Raw genomic sequence first — 17,534 nt, forward strand, 5'->3', positions numbered from 1 at the left:
AGATGGAAAGAGAAGAAAGAGAGGAGAGTGAGAGTGGGGAGGGATGGAGGTGAAGAAGGGATGGAGGAAGGAATGAGAAGAGGGGTCAGGGTGTGTGGGTGAGGGTGTGTGTGGGTGAGGGGGTGTGGGGATGAGGGGGGTAGCGCCATAGCAGGGATGGATTACACACAGGATTACACACAGGAAAGCAAACAGCAACAGACCTTATGGTCCTTTCGAGGCTGCTTGTTAGAGAAAACTATGACTACAAGACCTAACTCTACATGTTGAAGGATAAGGATAGTAAAGGAAGTGAGAAGAGGAAGAAGAGAAGAGAGGTGAGAGTGGGAAGGGATGGAGGTGAAGAAGGTAGGGATGGAGAGGGGTATGAGAAGAGGGGTCAGGGTGTGGGGTGATGGAGTGTGGGGGGTGAGGGGGTGTGGGGTGAGGGGGGTAGTGCCACAGTAACCTTGGTTCTCACCTTTGTACAGACCTCACCGTGGGAACCTTACTGTCTTAGGTCAAACTCCAGACGCTTCTCCTATTCTTACTGCTATTTCTCTTGGCACTGTTCCCCCCCCCTCTGTGTGTGTGTGTGTGTGTGTGTGTGTGTGTGTGTGTGTGTGTGTGTGTGTGTGTGTGTGTGTGTCCCTCTCTCTCTCTCTCTCTCTCACGTTCATCATCATTCACCTGCTGTTTTACTTCACGTTTCCCAAATTTCCATACTATCCTTGTCTTATTGTTATACTGTAGTCACACTTATAGGAGCTGCCAAGTATGAACCGACAGACATACTAGTCATTCTCTTCTCTAATCCTCAATATACGCCAAATTCTTTACTATTATTCACTATTGTCTCTCAGTCGTGTTCAGCATTTTTCATTTTCTGTCCATTATGTTTTGGTAAAGATAACATGTATAAAACCAGCTTCGCCGAAATTCCTGTACGCCTGCTTCCTACGATCGTTGTCTAGGGATCGTATTCTAGATGGTATTGGCTTCGTAACGCCTTTTCCGCTGCGACTTAGCTTGCACATAACACCTTTACTATGTTTTGCTAAGTACTACGTGAGTAAAATTTAAACTTCGTCAAATTTCCGCCAAACCTGCTTCTTTTCTTTCTTTCTTTTCTGTGGGGGGGGGGGTCTGTTAACACGTCGTATTCTAAGAGCTACTGGATGTTACGTAGCACTTTTTCCTTTCTGATTCATTTTGCATATTACACCTTAACGGAATGCTGGAGGAGTAATCTACCTTCCTTCCTTTCATATCATTTCTGTCGACAAACTTTACATCAATATTATACACGAGGATACTGAGTTAAACAGAATAAATCGCTAAGGAAGAGGTATTACATCTCCAAAGCTACTGACGATCCAGCCGAAATCACAACGCATACTCGAAACCACTTTTTGCCAGCGAAGGGACGGCGTGTCTTTTTGTGCGTGTGTTGTAAGAGCTGGGGGTCGACCATCTGCTTGCTACTGCTGCTGCTGACTTTATTTTATCTTATTTCCGTCTGCTGCAGCCCCCTTCCTCTGCTCTTTTATATGTCTGCTCTTTTTCCCGTCTGTTTTTTTCATGTCTGCTCTTTTTCGTCTGCTTTTTTTCATGTCTGCTCTTTTTCCTGTTTGCTTCTTTTCATTTCTCTTCTTTTTCAGGTCTGCTCTATTTCATGTGTGTTCTTTTACGTGCCTGCTCTTTTTTATGTCTGCTCTCGTGCCTGCTCTTTTTCATGCTATTTTTGTTTTTAGACACAGGGACAAAAAGACATACAGACAAATACACAAAGAGATAAACCAATAAATTAATAAACAAATAAATAGCTAATTGTACAGAAAAATGGATTTACAGAGAGAGAGAGAGAGAGAGAGAGAGAGAGAGAGAGAGAGATTTGCACTTCACGCTATTTTGTGCTGCTGTGCCCCATCATTGACTGGGGTCTTTCCAAAGCTGAAAAGGAAATGTATGATGATAGGGGAAAAAAAAGGTCGACGGCGAAAGAAGAGGGGCGGCTATGAACAAAGCAATGATAATCACCCAGCTGAGGTGTCACTAAATGTGGGTTACACACCTGGGAGTCAATCTATGGGTAACCCCACACAAGAGAGTTACCTAACCTGTAAGGAGCCACCTAGCCTGTGTACCCTTCACCCGGGGGGTTGGGTCACCCTCCCCTCTGGATAACCTCCCACCAGGAATGGGGAGGGGGATATCATCCTTACCACTGAGAATTGTGACTAACCCCCCACCCCCCACATAGGGTGTCACCCCAAAAATCTTTGTAGCTCTTTCCTACTTTTAGGTCTGGGAAGATCACTTATAACCTGAACCTTAGCTGCTGCTGGTGCAACACGTCCATCACCAATTACGTACCCAAGGTACTGACCTTTAGCTTGACCAAACTCACACTTTGATAAATTAGCTACAAGATTAGCCTGAACCAAACGCTCAAGAAATTTACTGACATGGCATAGGTGATCTTTCCAGTTGTCACTGAAGATTAATACATCATCAATATAAACAACACACCCTGCCAAACCCTCTGTTACAACATTCATGAGCTGTCCTCTGGGTGACCCCCTACTTGGGAGAATATCCTATCCAGTGGGTACTCATACCTGAGATTACTCTCACCTGCGAGTAGACCTCCAGGAGTATCCACCACCTTTATTTACAAATAAAATTCACCTCTGAAAGCTTATTTCTTCCACTCGTATTATTACTAGTAAATACTTGTCCTTGTCAGCTAAAACTAATTACTATAACGTTTGAAATGTGAAGTTTGACTGCACACTTTAAATGATCCTTATTACGCTATGTTCGCCAACTCACTCATCACTGAAGTATTGAGTAAATCCAACAATTTTCAAAATATCTTTCACCTTTTTTTCAAAATCAGTCAAAAAACGTCAAAGGCGTGGCAGTAATCACTGTAGTACAATGAATTATGTACAAATCAGTACATGTAGAAAGAAATTCAGTTTTGGTAAACCAGGATATACTAAACTATATTAATTAAACATCTAATGAATAAAAGTAAAGTTTGTTCCTGCTACTCTCTTGCATCGCTGTTTGTATTCCTGGCCTGGCGGTGGTGAATACTTAATATTATTAGACTGGAAGAAGGGAAAGACGAGAGGAAGGAGTAGTTGCAAGAAGAGTGGAAAGGTTACAAGAGGATGAGAAAAAGGCAGAGTATAAGAGAGAAGTGGAGGAACGATTGGGCAAATATGAATTGGAGCAGATGAGAGACGTGGAAGGTGTGTGTAAGATATTTACAGAAGAAATATGTGCAGCATGTGATGTGGTGTGTGGAAGGAAGAGAAGACGGAGGGGGGTGCAAGGAACAGCGTGGTGGACTGAAGAGGTGAAACAGGCTGTGGCACAAAAGAAGAAAGCATACAATGAATGGATGAGAAATAGGGGAATGGAAGAAGTTGAGAGGCGGAAGAGGGAGTTATATGTGGAAAGAAAGAGAGAGGTGAAAAGATTAGTAAGAGAGAGTAAGAAGAGAGTGGATGAGGAATTTGGAAGGAATTTGAGTGTAAAGTGGAGGGACTGTAAGAAAATGTTCTGGAGAGAAGTGAAAAGAGTAAGACAGGGTGGAAGTGAAGTTAGTAGGGGAGTGAAAGATAAAAATGGTAGGTTACTAGTGGAGAAGGGAGAAAAAGTGAGCAGATGGAGAGAACACTTTAAGGAATTGTTGAATGTAGAGGATGGAAGTAATGCGAGTATAAGTGGCTGGGGAATGGCTGGGAGAAGGAGGGAGGTGAGAAGACAGGAAGAAATCAGTAGGATAGAAGTTGTGGAAGCAATGAAGAAAGTTAAATCGGGGAAAGCCCCAGGAATTGATGGAGTGTGTGGTGAAATGCTGAAGCATGGGGGAGAGATAGTAGTAGAATGGATGTGGAAGATGTGCAGATTGGCCTGGGAGGAAGGTAGAGTCCCGGAGGATTGGAAGTCAGGTATAATTATTCCCTTGTACAAAGGAAAAGGGGAAAAAGAAGTGTGTGGTAATCATAGGGGCATTTGTCTTCTTAGTATAATAGGAAAAGTGTATGGTAGGATACTTATAGACAGAGTCAGAGAAAGAACAGAGAAATTAGTTGGAGAAGAACAGGGAGGCTTTAGGAAGGGAAGAGGTTGTGTAGATCAGATATTCATTCTTAGATCTTTAGTGGAAAAGTTTCTAGAGAAGGGAAAGAAGTTGTATGCGGCTTTCATGGATTTGGAGAAAGCATATGACAGGGTGGATAGACAAGGATTGTGGAAAGTGTTAAGAATATATGGAGTAGATGGGAAGTTGTTGAATGCTGTGAAGAGTATGTACGATGGTGCGAAGGCTGCAGTGCGTGTGGATGGTGAACTAAGTGAATATTTCTCTTTGAAAGTTGGTTTGAAACAGGGATGTGTCATGTCTCCATGGTTTTTCAATCTGTACATGGATGGGGTAATAAAAGAGGTACAAGGTAGGGTAGTGGATGTTGGAGTGGCCCTGGTGAGAGAGGATAGTGTTTGGAAACTCCCTGTACTGTTGTTTGCAGATGATACTGTGTTGTTGAGTGAAGACGAAGGGGAGCTGCAAGGCTTGGTGGATGAGTTTGAGAGAGAGTGTGTAAGAAACGGAATCTAAAGGTGAATGTAGGGAAGAGTAAAGTGATGGTCTTTGAGAGAGGTGAAGTCAGTGAATGTACAGCGAGGTTGGATGGTGAGGAATTGGAAAATGTGAGTACGTTTAAGTACTTGGGTAGTGTGATGAGTAAGGATGGAGGTTTGGAGGGTGAAGTGCTTGAAAGGGTACAGCAGGGAAGAAAGGTTGCTGGTTCTTTGAAAGCAGTGATAAGAAACAGGGAAGTGAGCATGGAAGTGAAAAAGTTACTACATGACAGTATTGTGATACCAACTCTAACGTACGGAAGTGAAGCTTGGACATTGTTGGAAGGACACAAGTCAAGAGTGAGAGCAGTGGAAATGAGTTATTTAAGAGGAGCCTGTGGAGTCACGTGGAGAGACAGGCTGATGAATGAGGATATAAAGGAGCGTTGTGGTGTGGATGTGGATGTGATAGGAAGCGTTATGAGGAACACACTGAGGTGGTTTGGCCATGTGGAGAGGATGGAGGGTGAAAGACTGACGAAGAGAGTGTATGTGAGTGAGGTGGAGGGGGAAAGAGGGAGGGGGAGGCCGAGGATGAGATGGAGGGATGGGGTGGAGAGGTATATGAGAGAGAGGGGTGTGAGTTGGGAACAGGGCAGTGAAATGGCGGGGGACAGGGCGACTTGGAGGCGATTTGTTTGTGGCCACCCCAAACGGGATTGAGGCATCTGGCAATAGATAGATAGATAGATTAGACTGGACGGTGATTGATCTGACCGTGGCGGTGATTTTTGTTTTTTTTCGTCCGTTGAAATCACTTATAAGGGTTGTAAGGAAGCGACTGAGAATTACCATATGACACACAGTGCATGCAGTACCAGGAGTTACAGATTTGTAATGGAAATGACTGTAATGACAATGACCATGGCTGTCAGGGGGGGCGAGAGAGAGAGAGAGAGAGAGAGAGAGAGAGAGAGAGAGAGAGAGAGAGAGAGAGAGAGAGAGAGAGAGAGAGAGAGAGAGAGAGAGAGAGAGAGAGAGGCTAAATAAGAAAGACAGATTTGGGCCAACACATCTGCATGCCAACTCGACTGCTTTTTATATACTGTGTGTGTGTGTGTGTGTGTGTGTGTGTGTGTGTGTGTGTGTGTGTGCTGCAACTCCCCCCCCCTCCTCTCGTCTTCCTGCCGATGCCGCTGCTTTACCGCTGCCAGATCTGCCTGCTGCTATAACTCTTGCCTCACTTCCTGCTTCCTGCTCCACATACCATTTAGATACCAGTTTGTCTATCTATCTATCTACCTATCTGTCTATATATCTACCTGTCTATCAGTTTTTCTAGCCATGTATTCATTTATCTTCTATCTATCTATCTATTTGTCTATCTATTTATCCATTTATGTATCTATCTTCCTACCGTCTATTTATTTATGTATCCATTTATCGATCTATCTATCTACCTATCTATCTGTCTATCTGTCTGTCTATCTGTCTGTAGTGGAGGATGTAGGATAAAGTACTTGAGTGTAGTTAAGATAAAGGAAGCCCCCTAACACCTTTTCCTAAGTGATTTATTTTCCTTATTATGCCTTTTCTGCCATCTCCTGTGTTATATACAGTAAATCCTTTCAATATCGCCATACTCTCCATAAATAACGTATAAAGTTGTATTAACCAGCCATATCCAAAAACAAATCGCTAGGGAAGAGGTGTTAGTGAGTTTCCTTAACATACGAGAATACAGGACCAAGACAGATGGAAGGAGGGGGGAAACGGGTAGGGGGAAGGGGAGGGGGGATTAGAAGGGGAGAATGGGTGGGGGGAAGGGGAAGGGGAGAATGGGTAAGGGGAAGGGGAGGGGATCAAGGGAAGGGGCATAGGGGAGGGGGTCTGGTGATGTAAGAATGAAGGGAGGAGGAAGGAAGAAGAGGGGGAGACGTCAGCAGTTCAGGGAATCAGACATACTTGCATCCGTATTAGGGAGATGAGGCAGAGGGAGATAAAGGCACGACAAAGGCACACCAAGACAGGGAGAAAGGAAAGAGAAGGAGGGAGGGAGGGAGGGAGGAAAAGTGCCCCCTCCCCCTCCCCCTCTCTCCCATCCACCATCTTTTTCTCTCCCTTCCTCCTCCTACCCCTTCCCTTCCCTCCACTCTCCTCCCTCCCTTCGCTTCCAGTCCCTTCCCCTTTTCCTGTCTTCTCCTCTCCTCCCTTTCCCTTCCCCTCTCTAGTTCCTTCTTCCCCTTCCCCTTCCCCTTCCCTCCACCCACCTTTCTCCTCCTCCTTCTCCCCCCCCCTTTCCCTTCTCTCTCTTCCCTCCTCCTCTCTCTTTCTTCTCTCCAAGCACTTCTGATAGACGAGAAGTGACTGATAGGAGGATGAAGCAAGGAGACGATATACTGTATAAGAGAGAGAGAGAGAGAGAGAGAGAGAGAGAAATTTGCGTAGTTATGAGGAATGTAATTGTAATGTCTTCTACGCTGACGCTGCAGTTTCTGGGAAGGGGCATGAGGAGGGAAGAAATAGAATAGACAGATAGATAGATAGATGGACAGATAGATAGACAGACAGACAGATGCACAGATAAACTGATGAAAAGACAATGAGGAAGAAACAGATACATACATACATATTCGTAGGATGAATGGACAGATAGACAGACATATAGGCAGAAAGAGTATGAAAGAAATAGAATGAGAGAAAAATAGAGAATGAGAGAAAGAAAGAAAGACAGAGAAAGAGGGAAAGAAAGTGTGTATGCGTAGAAGGAATGTAATTGTAGTGTTTTCAATGCTGACTCTGCAGTTTTGTAGGAAGAGGCATGGAAAGGGAAAGTTGCAGAGGATGGTTTGTGTGTGTCTCGGAAAGAATACATTAGTGGAGTGTTTTGAGGGGGTATAAACATCACCGCCCCCACCACCATCATCATCACTTTCGTTATTACTGTCATCATCGCCACCATTTTAGTTATCATCACCATCACTCTCGTTATTATCGTCATCATCATCTTCACCATTTTAACTATCATCACCATCATCATCATCAGAAAAGCATCAGTATATATTCCACGTGAAACAGTCTGACCCCACAATCAATGGCTACTGAAAAAATCCTAATCATTCCGCCCCGCGTTAGTAAACCTGATTTAATGAGGACGCACAGCATTACATGGCCATTAAATTTTCTTGCCAGCATTACTATTAAGAAAATATTTAGATGATAAAACATGTCATATTGCGACATCCCTAGCTAGTTTGATCGCTTCGGAAGACATCGGAATCCTCGCGTGCGATACTTTTTACAAATCAATAGTACATTAGAATTAGTATGTTTAGACACCATCATCAAGACCACCATCATTAATACAGATAATACTTCAAATACAGTATGTCAAAAGTCAGGAAACAGGGGACAGGGCACATCACACGACCTCCTCAGTGTGGCGTCCACCCTGTCTAGTGCACATTCGTAGGCGTCTTTTCAGTCTGTGTGCACGTTGGCTCGTTTAAATGGGCTCCAACATGCTTACAGGCGTCGACTTAACCTAAAGGCGATTCTCCACGGTGCTCGATCTCCAGTAGCCTCTCTATTCGGTCCCTTATTCCTGAAGTCACACTCCATGACTTCGTCCCAGGTGTTCTTTGGTCTGCCTCTCGTATCCCTACCCTCTACATCGACACTTCTCACCCTCTGAACCCAGCAGTAGACTTCCTGGCTGAATGGTGTATGATAAGTAAATTTCAGATCGACAGAAATTTTTACTATTTATCTTTTATTCTTCCTATCCTTAAACTACAATATTTAACTTAGCATTGGTCTCAAGTCTTCAGGAATAAATGATGGTTGTAATCATGGTAAAAAATCCCACTCAAAATCAATGTTGCCAACCCCTCGACACTTTTCTTTTTTTCACCTTTACCTGGCCCACATTTTCGTGGTTTTGCAACTTATTTCACGTGCCTTGGTGGCAGAAAAAATAAATGTCATGGCTCAACCTCATTTTCATAACACTTCTTCATGACTAGCATCATATTCTAGTGTTAATCTTTAGTTACAACTCAGCATTCAAGATAGAAAGATGGCATTTTTAGGTCAGTTTAGAGTAAAAATTGTATACAGTAGTTAAACACACACACACACACACACACACACACACACACACACACACACACACACACACACACACACTCAAAATATTACACCACACTTATGGCATGTCCGTCACTTTCCTCCCTAACGCAGCTTGTCAAAGAAAATCATCTGCAGGCTAGAAATTATAGCAAAGCCTTCCTCACCTTAGGAATATTAACCAGCAGAAGAAAGTGACAAGTAGAAGAAATAACGTCAGGCAGTGAAACGCACCAAATCTCTCTCAGCTTGAGAATATTAGCCAACAGAGGAGAGTGAGAAGCACAAGATGTAACATTAGGTAGAAACATACCAAGCTCTTTCAGCTTAGCAATATTAGCCAGCAGATGAAAATGACAAGTGGAAGAGGAAATATTAAGCAGAGAAACATACCAAGCCTCTCTCAGCTTAGGAATATTAGCCAGCACAGGAAAGTGACCAGCAGAAGAGGTGTAATATTAGGCAGAGAAGCATACCACACCCCCATTCTTCTATCAGCTTTTAGAAGAATTAACCAGAGGAGGAAAGTAACAAGAGGAAGAGGTGAAATATTAAGCAGGGAAACATACCAGGCCTCTCTCAGCTTAGAAATATTAGCCAGCTGAGGAAAATGACAAGCAGAAGAGGTAACAGGCTAACTTTTGTCCCCGGTTGCTCAGTTTCTACATAATAATAAAACAAGATACACGTACACAACTAGTTTATTCACCACGGTAAACAAATAACAATATCACGTGTGTAGAGGGTAGACAGGGACAGGGTGGACGGGACGGTGACGGGAGGTGACGGAAGGTGGACAAGAAAAGGGTGAGGGAGGGTGATAAGGGTGACGAGAAAGTGACGGACAAGGAGAAGGAAAGGTGAACAGTGACAGGGTGCAAAGGAAAGGTGACGCTAAGGGTGACGGAAGAAAGATAGGGATAAGGTAAGGACGGAAAGGTGACGAGAAGGAGAAGGAATGTGACGAAGGGTGACTGAAAAATACAAATCGGGTACAGAGATATACAACACATCAATACATACAAGAAAGGGGCAGTGAGGTACAGTGACATATAATTATTACAAAAGAATACAAAATACACAAGAAATACAGTAGCTTGCAGAATACATGGATACAGAAATTCAAAATACAAAGAATTAAGTGAGACTGAACATTACAGAAGTACATAATGTTACAAAAGGCGTACATATTACACATACATACTACAAGGGAGGGGGTGAAAGCATAGGAGACGATAAAATAATAGATGATGAAGGAAAATAGATAATAGATAATAATAGATAGAGATGATAAAGAAAATATAATTGCTGATTGAATAATAGTGCAAACAATAACAAAATAATTACTATGCATCTCTGGATTATGCTGGTAGGGAAAAAAGGGAATAGATAGAAGAGAATTAAAGGTAGGTAGGTAGATAGATAGACAGATAGATAGACTGACAGATAGATAGACAGACAGATAGATACATGCCAAAAGGAACTACGTAACACAGGACAAAAAGCATTACAAGCAAAAGCAGGAACCACGTGAGGGGCGAGGGTGTCAGTAGAGAGAGAGAGAGAGAGAGAGAGAGAGAGAGAGAGAGAGAGAGAGAGAGAGAGAGAGAGAGGGTGGGGTGATAAAGGCGGTGGGACAAATCAGGATACTAAATTTCAGAGCTGAGGAAGGAGGGAAGAGGAAATAGAAATATAAAAAAAAAAATGGCCGATGAAAAGCAGCTATATAGGAAATCAAAACCCATCGATTACATCCCGAAAGGAACCCAAACCACCACATGAAGCTAGACCTCGTGTACTCTCCTCAGTATGACGCCAGATGCAGACACGGAACACAGCCGGACGTGGGACAGTATGAGGGCCCTCAGAGTCGAAAGGAATGAATCAACTTAACAAAAACATCTTTGGGGTGACATAACAGGATGGCTGAGGGATATGGTATGTTTGTTTGGTAGATTAAGTGCCCTACTATTTGAGGTCGAGTAAAAAAAATAATAATTCTCATCCAGACCTCTGTTCTCACCTAAGGATGGGGTGAGGTACAAGTAGTCTACATGAAAAATAAAGGCATAAAATTACATTATCTAAAACTCACTTTTGCCCCATTCATTCATCTCACTCCGAGGGCCCAAATAATTCTATATAATAATACTCTCAATCCTATTTACACATAGAAAAATATCTTTATATCTTCTGTCCTGTATATATACCAGTATATACTTCTCGTAAGCATATGTATATATATTATTGAATATATATCCATATTATTACCTTATCTCACAATCACAGTTTTCATAAATGCTCGAATTATGACTTGGCGAGAAAACAAAGCCAAATATAATGAGAATCGCTGGTGTTTCGTTCAGTATAAAACTAATGGTGAAAATGGTGAAGCAAAGACAGTGCAGGGCAGGTGTGGTGAGGGCTGGGTAGGACAGGGCAGGGAAAAGTTGGGGAGGGGAGAGGAGGGAAGGACAGGGTAGGGGAGGGCAGGGAAAAGTTGGAGAGGGCAAGACTGGGCAGGGAAAAGTTGGGGAGGGGTGGGCAGGACAGGACAGGGAAACGTTGGGGAGGACAGAGTAGGGTAAGGCAGGACAGGGCAGGGCAAGTGTAAGCCAATGTGCGTTGTTTGGCAGGATGCTCACCTTCCCTAGTCTAGTCACTCAACTCAGAAGAGACAAGTACAGCTCACAATATTATCCCAACCCTTATTCCCACTTACAAAGATTGAGTAAGGTTTTCCAACGCTGGCATTAACAACTATTATTATCATTGGTAAAATAATATGCTTTGCTTATGAAAGATCTCCAGTTCCTATGCAAACCGGATAATACTTTTCTATATTTCAGCCAAAACATGACCTAAAACATCTTATAACTTACGCAAAAAAGATCATATATGGTCAAAGCCCATTTTTATCCAAAGAAAATAACAGCTCTTGAGGCAGCTGTACCTTGACTTCTGTATTTTACCCATGTACGATATCACATAATCACAAGACGCATCTCAGTCGTGTATTTTGTCTCGCCGTCAGGGTGGTGTGGGGTGTCATTCTCAGGTAAAGAGCAGCTGCGTGGAGTGCCAGTGCCTGTGGGGAGTGCCTCAAGGGACTGAATTATCGTTAGCTCAGGAGTTTCATTACAGCACTTCTTCCTGACCAGTTAATTTCTGCCTGTTATACGTCAATATTCTCTTGTTATGTGGGCCATACGGGTTTAGATCCGAGGAATGGTTGGGGTTTATTGTTTCCGTAATGCCGCTCAGATACGAATGACTGGGCACCCTTACCTTGGATATTTGGACTGAGTAACCTTGCCCTGGACTCCTATACCTTCAATGGGGCATAAAAAGGTGAAGCAACAGAAGTTATTTTTGGAGACTGGAATAATAGTACATACAAGAGCACATTTAGGTGTAAAAAGCACAGTTAGATGCTAAGGTACTCGGGTGCCACCTAAAGCCATGAACACAGAGCCCAAGGTCACTGAGAAGGCAATAGTATCAGATTATTTAGAGCTAGACAGGCAGTGGTGGTGGCAGCTGGAATTCAGAGGGCGGTTTTATATTTATTCTCTGCCCCTGCCTCGCCGTCCGCAGTACAAAATTATCATCGTCGAATCGGTCATCTAAATCAAACCTGTCATCAAGGTCAAAGAGATCGTCGTCAAATCGATCGTGAGGGTCAAACTGGGCCTCGAGACGGTCTTCTAAGTCGTCCAGCCTGTCTTCCAAATGGTCATCGAGGTCAAAACGGTCATCATCAAAGCGGTCATGCGGGTCAAAACGCGCCTCCAGATGGTCCTCTAAATCATCCAACCTGTCTTCCAATCGGTCATCTAGGTCATCAAAACGGTCATCCAAATCAAATCGGTCATCTAAATCAAATCGGTCATCCAGATCGAAGCGGTCGTCATCAAACAAGTCGTCCTCCTCAACTAGGATGATGGTGCCCCTGGAGCCCTGTATACGACCGTCATGCCCTGCCCCCCTTACCCCCGTGGAGCCAAAACGCCCCGTGGTGGAGGTCCTGATGCCCCCGAGGGAGGAGCCCCCTGAGGGAATACCAGGAAGAGGCACACCGAAATTGGCAGTTGAGAGAGAGGACCCTGGACGACCTCTCTGTGTCCCCCTAGATGCACCTAGACCAGGGAGAGGGACCCCCCCACCTACTGTTCCTGTCTGTGTCTGTCCTCCCCTTAGAGAGGAACTTGTCTGTGCCCTCGTTGACACAGAGGAACCTGTCTGTGTTCTCCTTGATCCACCCAGGCCGGGAAGAGGGACGCCCCCACCTCCAACAGCTGCTCCGGCCTGTGATCCACCTGATGGTGGGCCTGGCAGAGGAACACCAAAGCTGCCACCTCTGCTGCCAACAGCTGCTCCAGCCTGTGATCCACCTGATGGTGGGCGTGGCAGAGGAACACCAAAGCTGCCACCTCTGCTGCCAACAGCTGCTCCGGCCTGTGATCCACCTGATGGTGGGCGTGGCAGAGGAACACCAAAGCTGCCACCTCTGCTGCCAACAGCTGCTCCAGCCTGTGATCCACCTGATGGTGGGCCTGGCAGAGGAACACCAAAGCTGCCACCTCTGCTGCCAACAGCTGCTCCAGCCTGTGATCCACCTGATGGTAGGCCTGGAAGAGGGACGCCAAAGCTACTGCCTCTGCTGCCAACAGCTGCTCCAGCTTGCGATCCACCTGATGGTAGGCCTGGAAGAGGGACGCCAAAGCTACCGCCTCTGCTGCCAACAGCTGCTCCAGCCTGTGATCCACCTGATGGTGGGCCTGGAAGAGGAACACCAAAGCTACCACCTCTGCTGCCCTGCTGAGAGGGACTGACGGCTCCTGGGATCCTGAGATTGGTACTTCCCCTGCTGGTCTGAGTACTCTGTGTCCTGGTGCTGGTGAAGCCTTGACTCTGTGCTCCTGTCTTGAATGCACTGCTAACAGCTGACAGAGGGACCCCAACACTCTGGCCGATGCTTGGGGGCTGTGGTGTACGGCTGCCAAATGTTGTGGTTCCTCTTGATGGCGAGGTGGTGGCTGGTCTGGTGGTGGGGATGGCAGGCTGACCCACACTGATGTTGTTGACTCTTCTTGTGGTACCCTGGGTGGGGCGTGTTGGGGCTGGGGTTGCTATGCGAGCTGGCTGAGTCTGGAACCTCTGATTTCCCCTACTGGTTGTTGTTGGTCTGACCTGATTAGTTACCCCCGTGGACACTGTATTACCACCAATACCTGGAAGTGGGACGCCAACGCTCGTCTGTCTAGCATCGCCAATATCAACTGGCGTCTGAGAGCTCTGGATACCATTCAGCAGGAGATTGACACCACTGGCAGGGGCTCGGCTAATAGGGGCAGCTGGGGCTGGGGAGACGGGACGGCGGGACACAGTGACTCTTGCTGGGGGCCCGGTGAAAGCTGACTGGGGCCTGAAGGTGGTGGGTCGGGCTCCTGATGGCCGGAAGGTGGTGGGTGTGGTGGGTGGGATGATTCCGGACCTTTGCGACCCACCAATCTGCTGGAACCCACCCCCAATCTGCCCCGTCACTCGTTGCCCTGCTGACTCTCGCTGCTGAGTGACTGATGACGTAATGGCGGGTGCCGCGGGCCTCACTGTAGGAGTCTGAGTCCGAAAAGTAGTCTGGGTGCGCACAGGTGCTTGAGTCCGCACCTGAGCTTGAGTTCTCACAGGAGGCTGAGTCTGCACAGGAGCTCGGGTTATTCCTTGAGTCTGAGTTCGCACAGCAGCCTGAGTCCTGATACTCCCAAGCTCGGCAGATTCATCAGAAGACTGGCTCGAGACTGAGACTTTTCCAATCTCTGCATTGACACCGAAGTATAGGTCTGAAGTCTCACAGTCGACGTTGTACCACCAGTCACACACCAACGCCTGCTGCTGGAAGGTAGTGCCGTTGGGACACAGAAAGCTGTCCATGCGACCGTCGGCGTGGCAGATGTGGAACACCTGCAGATGGAGAGGGCCAAGCACGTCAGATGCTTTGGTTTTGGTAAGTTACATCATCTGCCCATCTATCTATCTATCTCTATCTATCATCTATGTCTATCTATCTGTCTATCTATCGACATCTATATCTATCTATCTGTCTATCTACGATGTCAGGTACACAGCTTCTGCTAAGCTACATTATTTATCTATCTATCTACCTATCACCAGATATAAATCCCAGTGTGAAGTGTGACTGTCAGGTGTGGCAGCGTAAGCTGTGGCAGTGTGAGGCGTGATTGTGAGGCGAGGGAGTGAGATGTGACTGTCAAGTGTGGCAGTGTGAAGAGTGACTGTCAGATGTGACAATGTGAAGTGTGACTGTCAGGTGTGGCAGTGTGAGGTGTGATTATCAGGTGTGGCAGTGTGTGATGTGACAGTGTGTGGCAGTGTGAGGTGTGGTAGTGTGAGGTGTGGGAGTGAGAGGTGTGGCACTGTGGCGTGTCTTCTACTTTACACTGACCTTTCTAACACCCCGTGGGAAACTACTCAAGAACACACTAGGTGTAGATTCACAAACATACAATCAACTGTCTCGTAACTGCCATTTGATTTTTCAGAAGAAAGCGGATTACTAGATGATTCTGGACTCTCTTTTTCTTATCCTTCCTTTTAAGGTAAATCCGATTTTCGACAGGGCTGTGCTTACAATTTTGTCTGTGAATCTGTTAGTGAAGACTAACAGATTTTGCCCTACATTCTTTGTGACAAAGAAATTATCTTAAGTTTGAGAATCTGCCACTAGCCACTAACCGATACTACACTCTCCTTTACTTGTTTTTCATGTACACTAAAATCTTGCACCTGCTCACCTGACAGCCGGTGTCCATATCAGCATAGTATCCATGACTCTTTCCCGCGCAGTCGAACCCGGTCTGGGGCACGAAGTTATAGACGGGGAAATCCTGGCCGGGTGTCCCTCCTGCCACTGACCTGGGGACCCTGGACCCTATCTTGATGGCACCCTTCACCACCACGTCGTCCGGGGAAGAGGAAGAGGAAGAAGAAGGGGAGAGGAGGGGGGTGTCCAGGCCTACGTCAGAGATATCATGGACCAGGAGGGCGCCAGGATCCGACACTGCCGCGGCAAACGCCTCTACACAACCGCACGAGAACATGAGAGCATAAGAAAAGAGGATAACTGCAGTAGGACGGATGGCCATGCTAGGTAGCCCTATAAGAGTGTGGTAAGAGACAGAAACTTAAAGGACAAGCTAAATGCGTGTAATATAAGGAGAAAGGAGGTGGAACTGACACTGCAGAAGTAACACTAGAGAACTGAGACACATAAGGACTGACACACACTTAAAAAACAAAAAAAACAAGCTAAGTGCGTTTAGTAAAAGGAGAAAGGTGAAACTGGCACAATAGAAGTAACACTAGAGGAGGGAAACACAAATGGACTAACACACTACAGGACTGAAACACACCAAGAGTCAGACACATAAGGAGAAAAAACCAGCACTGACACATAAGGGATGAAGAAAGAAAAACAGCACTGATAAGCACAGGACTGGAGTAAAAGACTGGCTCACTAAAGGACTGAAACACACTACAAAAAGGACACGTAATAGACTAATGCACACACGACAGAAACCATCAATATAATGCAGGAGTGAAAAACATAAAGAATATATAATTTAAAAAAATATATAGGACTAGCAGACCACAACACACCTACAGAGTGATATATAGAACTGAAACACACACATAGCTGACATACAAAAGAACTGAAACAAGTAAGGTCTGAAAATCTGCAACAATGTGAATCAATGTGGGCTAACGCATCAAAGGAGACCTGAACTGCAATATACATAGAGCAAAGACAACACTGTAAAAAGTAGAGGATTCAAAGAAGGGATTATAAGTCATTAGCAAGTTAACAAAGAATAATATGAAATGATGACAGTGAAACTTTAGATGTTTTTTAGGGCATAGAATGGTAAAAAAGTGTGTGTGTGTGTGTGTGTGTGTGTGTGTGTGTGTGTGTGTGTGTGTGTGTGTGTGTGTGTGTGTGTGTGTGTGTGTGTGTGTGTGTGTGTGTGTGTGTGTGTGTGTGTGTGTGTGCTCGTAATAAGTGAGACAGTGTGAGATATGCGTGAGGATGGAAGTGTGACGTGTGGCAGTGAAAGGCGTGGCAGTATGAAGTGTGGCAGTGTGGGATTTGGTAGTGTATGTGTGGAAGTATGAGGTGTATGTAATTTGTAGCAGTGTGAAGTGCGGTAGTGTGAGGTGGGGTAGTAAAGATGAAATAGCAGAAGAGTAAAATAAATTCCCACGTTTAACCACATACTACAGGACATCAGACAAAGAAATAAAACACAACAGGACATTAGACAAATAAATAAAATACAAATACTGAAGGTTTGGGAAGAGTAAGGTTTGATATACAGTATAAAAAAAAAATATGAGAAACTGACACTGAGAGAGAGAGAGAGAGAGAGAGAGAGAGAGAGAGAGAGAGAGAGAGAGAGAGACAGACAGACAGACAGACAGAGATAATAACGACAGGTGTAAGTGTTGGTGTTAGTGAGAGTGAGAGTCATTTTGGGTGCCTCCAGGTGCCCTCTTACTGACCCCTGACCCCTCTTCCCTCCTCCTACGCCTCCACCTCTACCTCCTGCCTCACCTCCACCTCCTAGCTCACCTCTACCTCCTGCCTCACCTCTACCTCCTGCCTCACCTCCCCCTCCTTCCACACCTCTACTTCTCCTACCAAAACTATGCCTACCTGGCCTTTAAAAATTATTTCCTACCTTTTCTGAGCCTCTTTTGCCTTATACAATCCTATCTTGCTTTATCTAACCTCTTTTATCTTACCTTTC

General features: G+C 45.2%; 1 protein-coding gene across 1 annotated transcript; it reads right to left on the reverse strand.

The window, feature by feature from the left end:
- Positions 1 to 12,222: 12,222 nt before the first annotated feature.
- LOC145409538 (uncharacterized) lies at positions 12,223 to 15,872 on the reverse strand. Its single transcript, XM_080279927.1, has 2 exons — positions 15,522 to 15,872; positions 12,223 to 14,670 (listed from the first exon to the last, which is right to left on the reverse strand). The coding sequence occupies exons 1-2, from the start codon at positions 15,870 to 15,872 to the stop codon at positions 12,223 to 12,225; spliced, it is 2,799 nt and encodes a 932-aa protein (XP_080136053.1).
- Between the last annotated feature and the right edge of the window lie 1,662 nt (positions 15,873 to 17,534).

This window comes from Coenobita brevimanus, chromosome 81 (genome assembly GCF_032717465.1).
Source record: "Coenobita brevimanus isolate Jiangsu-jjx chromosome 81, ASM3271746v2, whole genome shotgun sequence".
In the NCBI taxonomy this organism is placed as follows: Eukaryota; Metazoa; Arthropoda; class Malacostraca; order Decapoda; family Coenobitidae; genus Coenobita; species Coenobita brevimanus.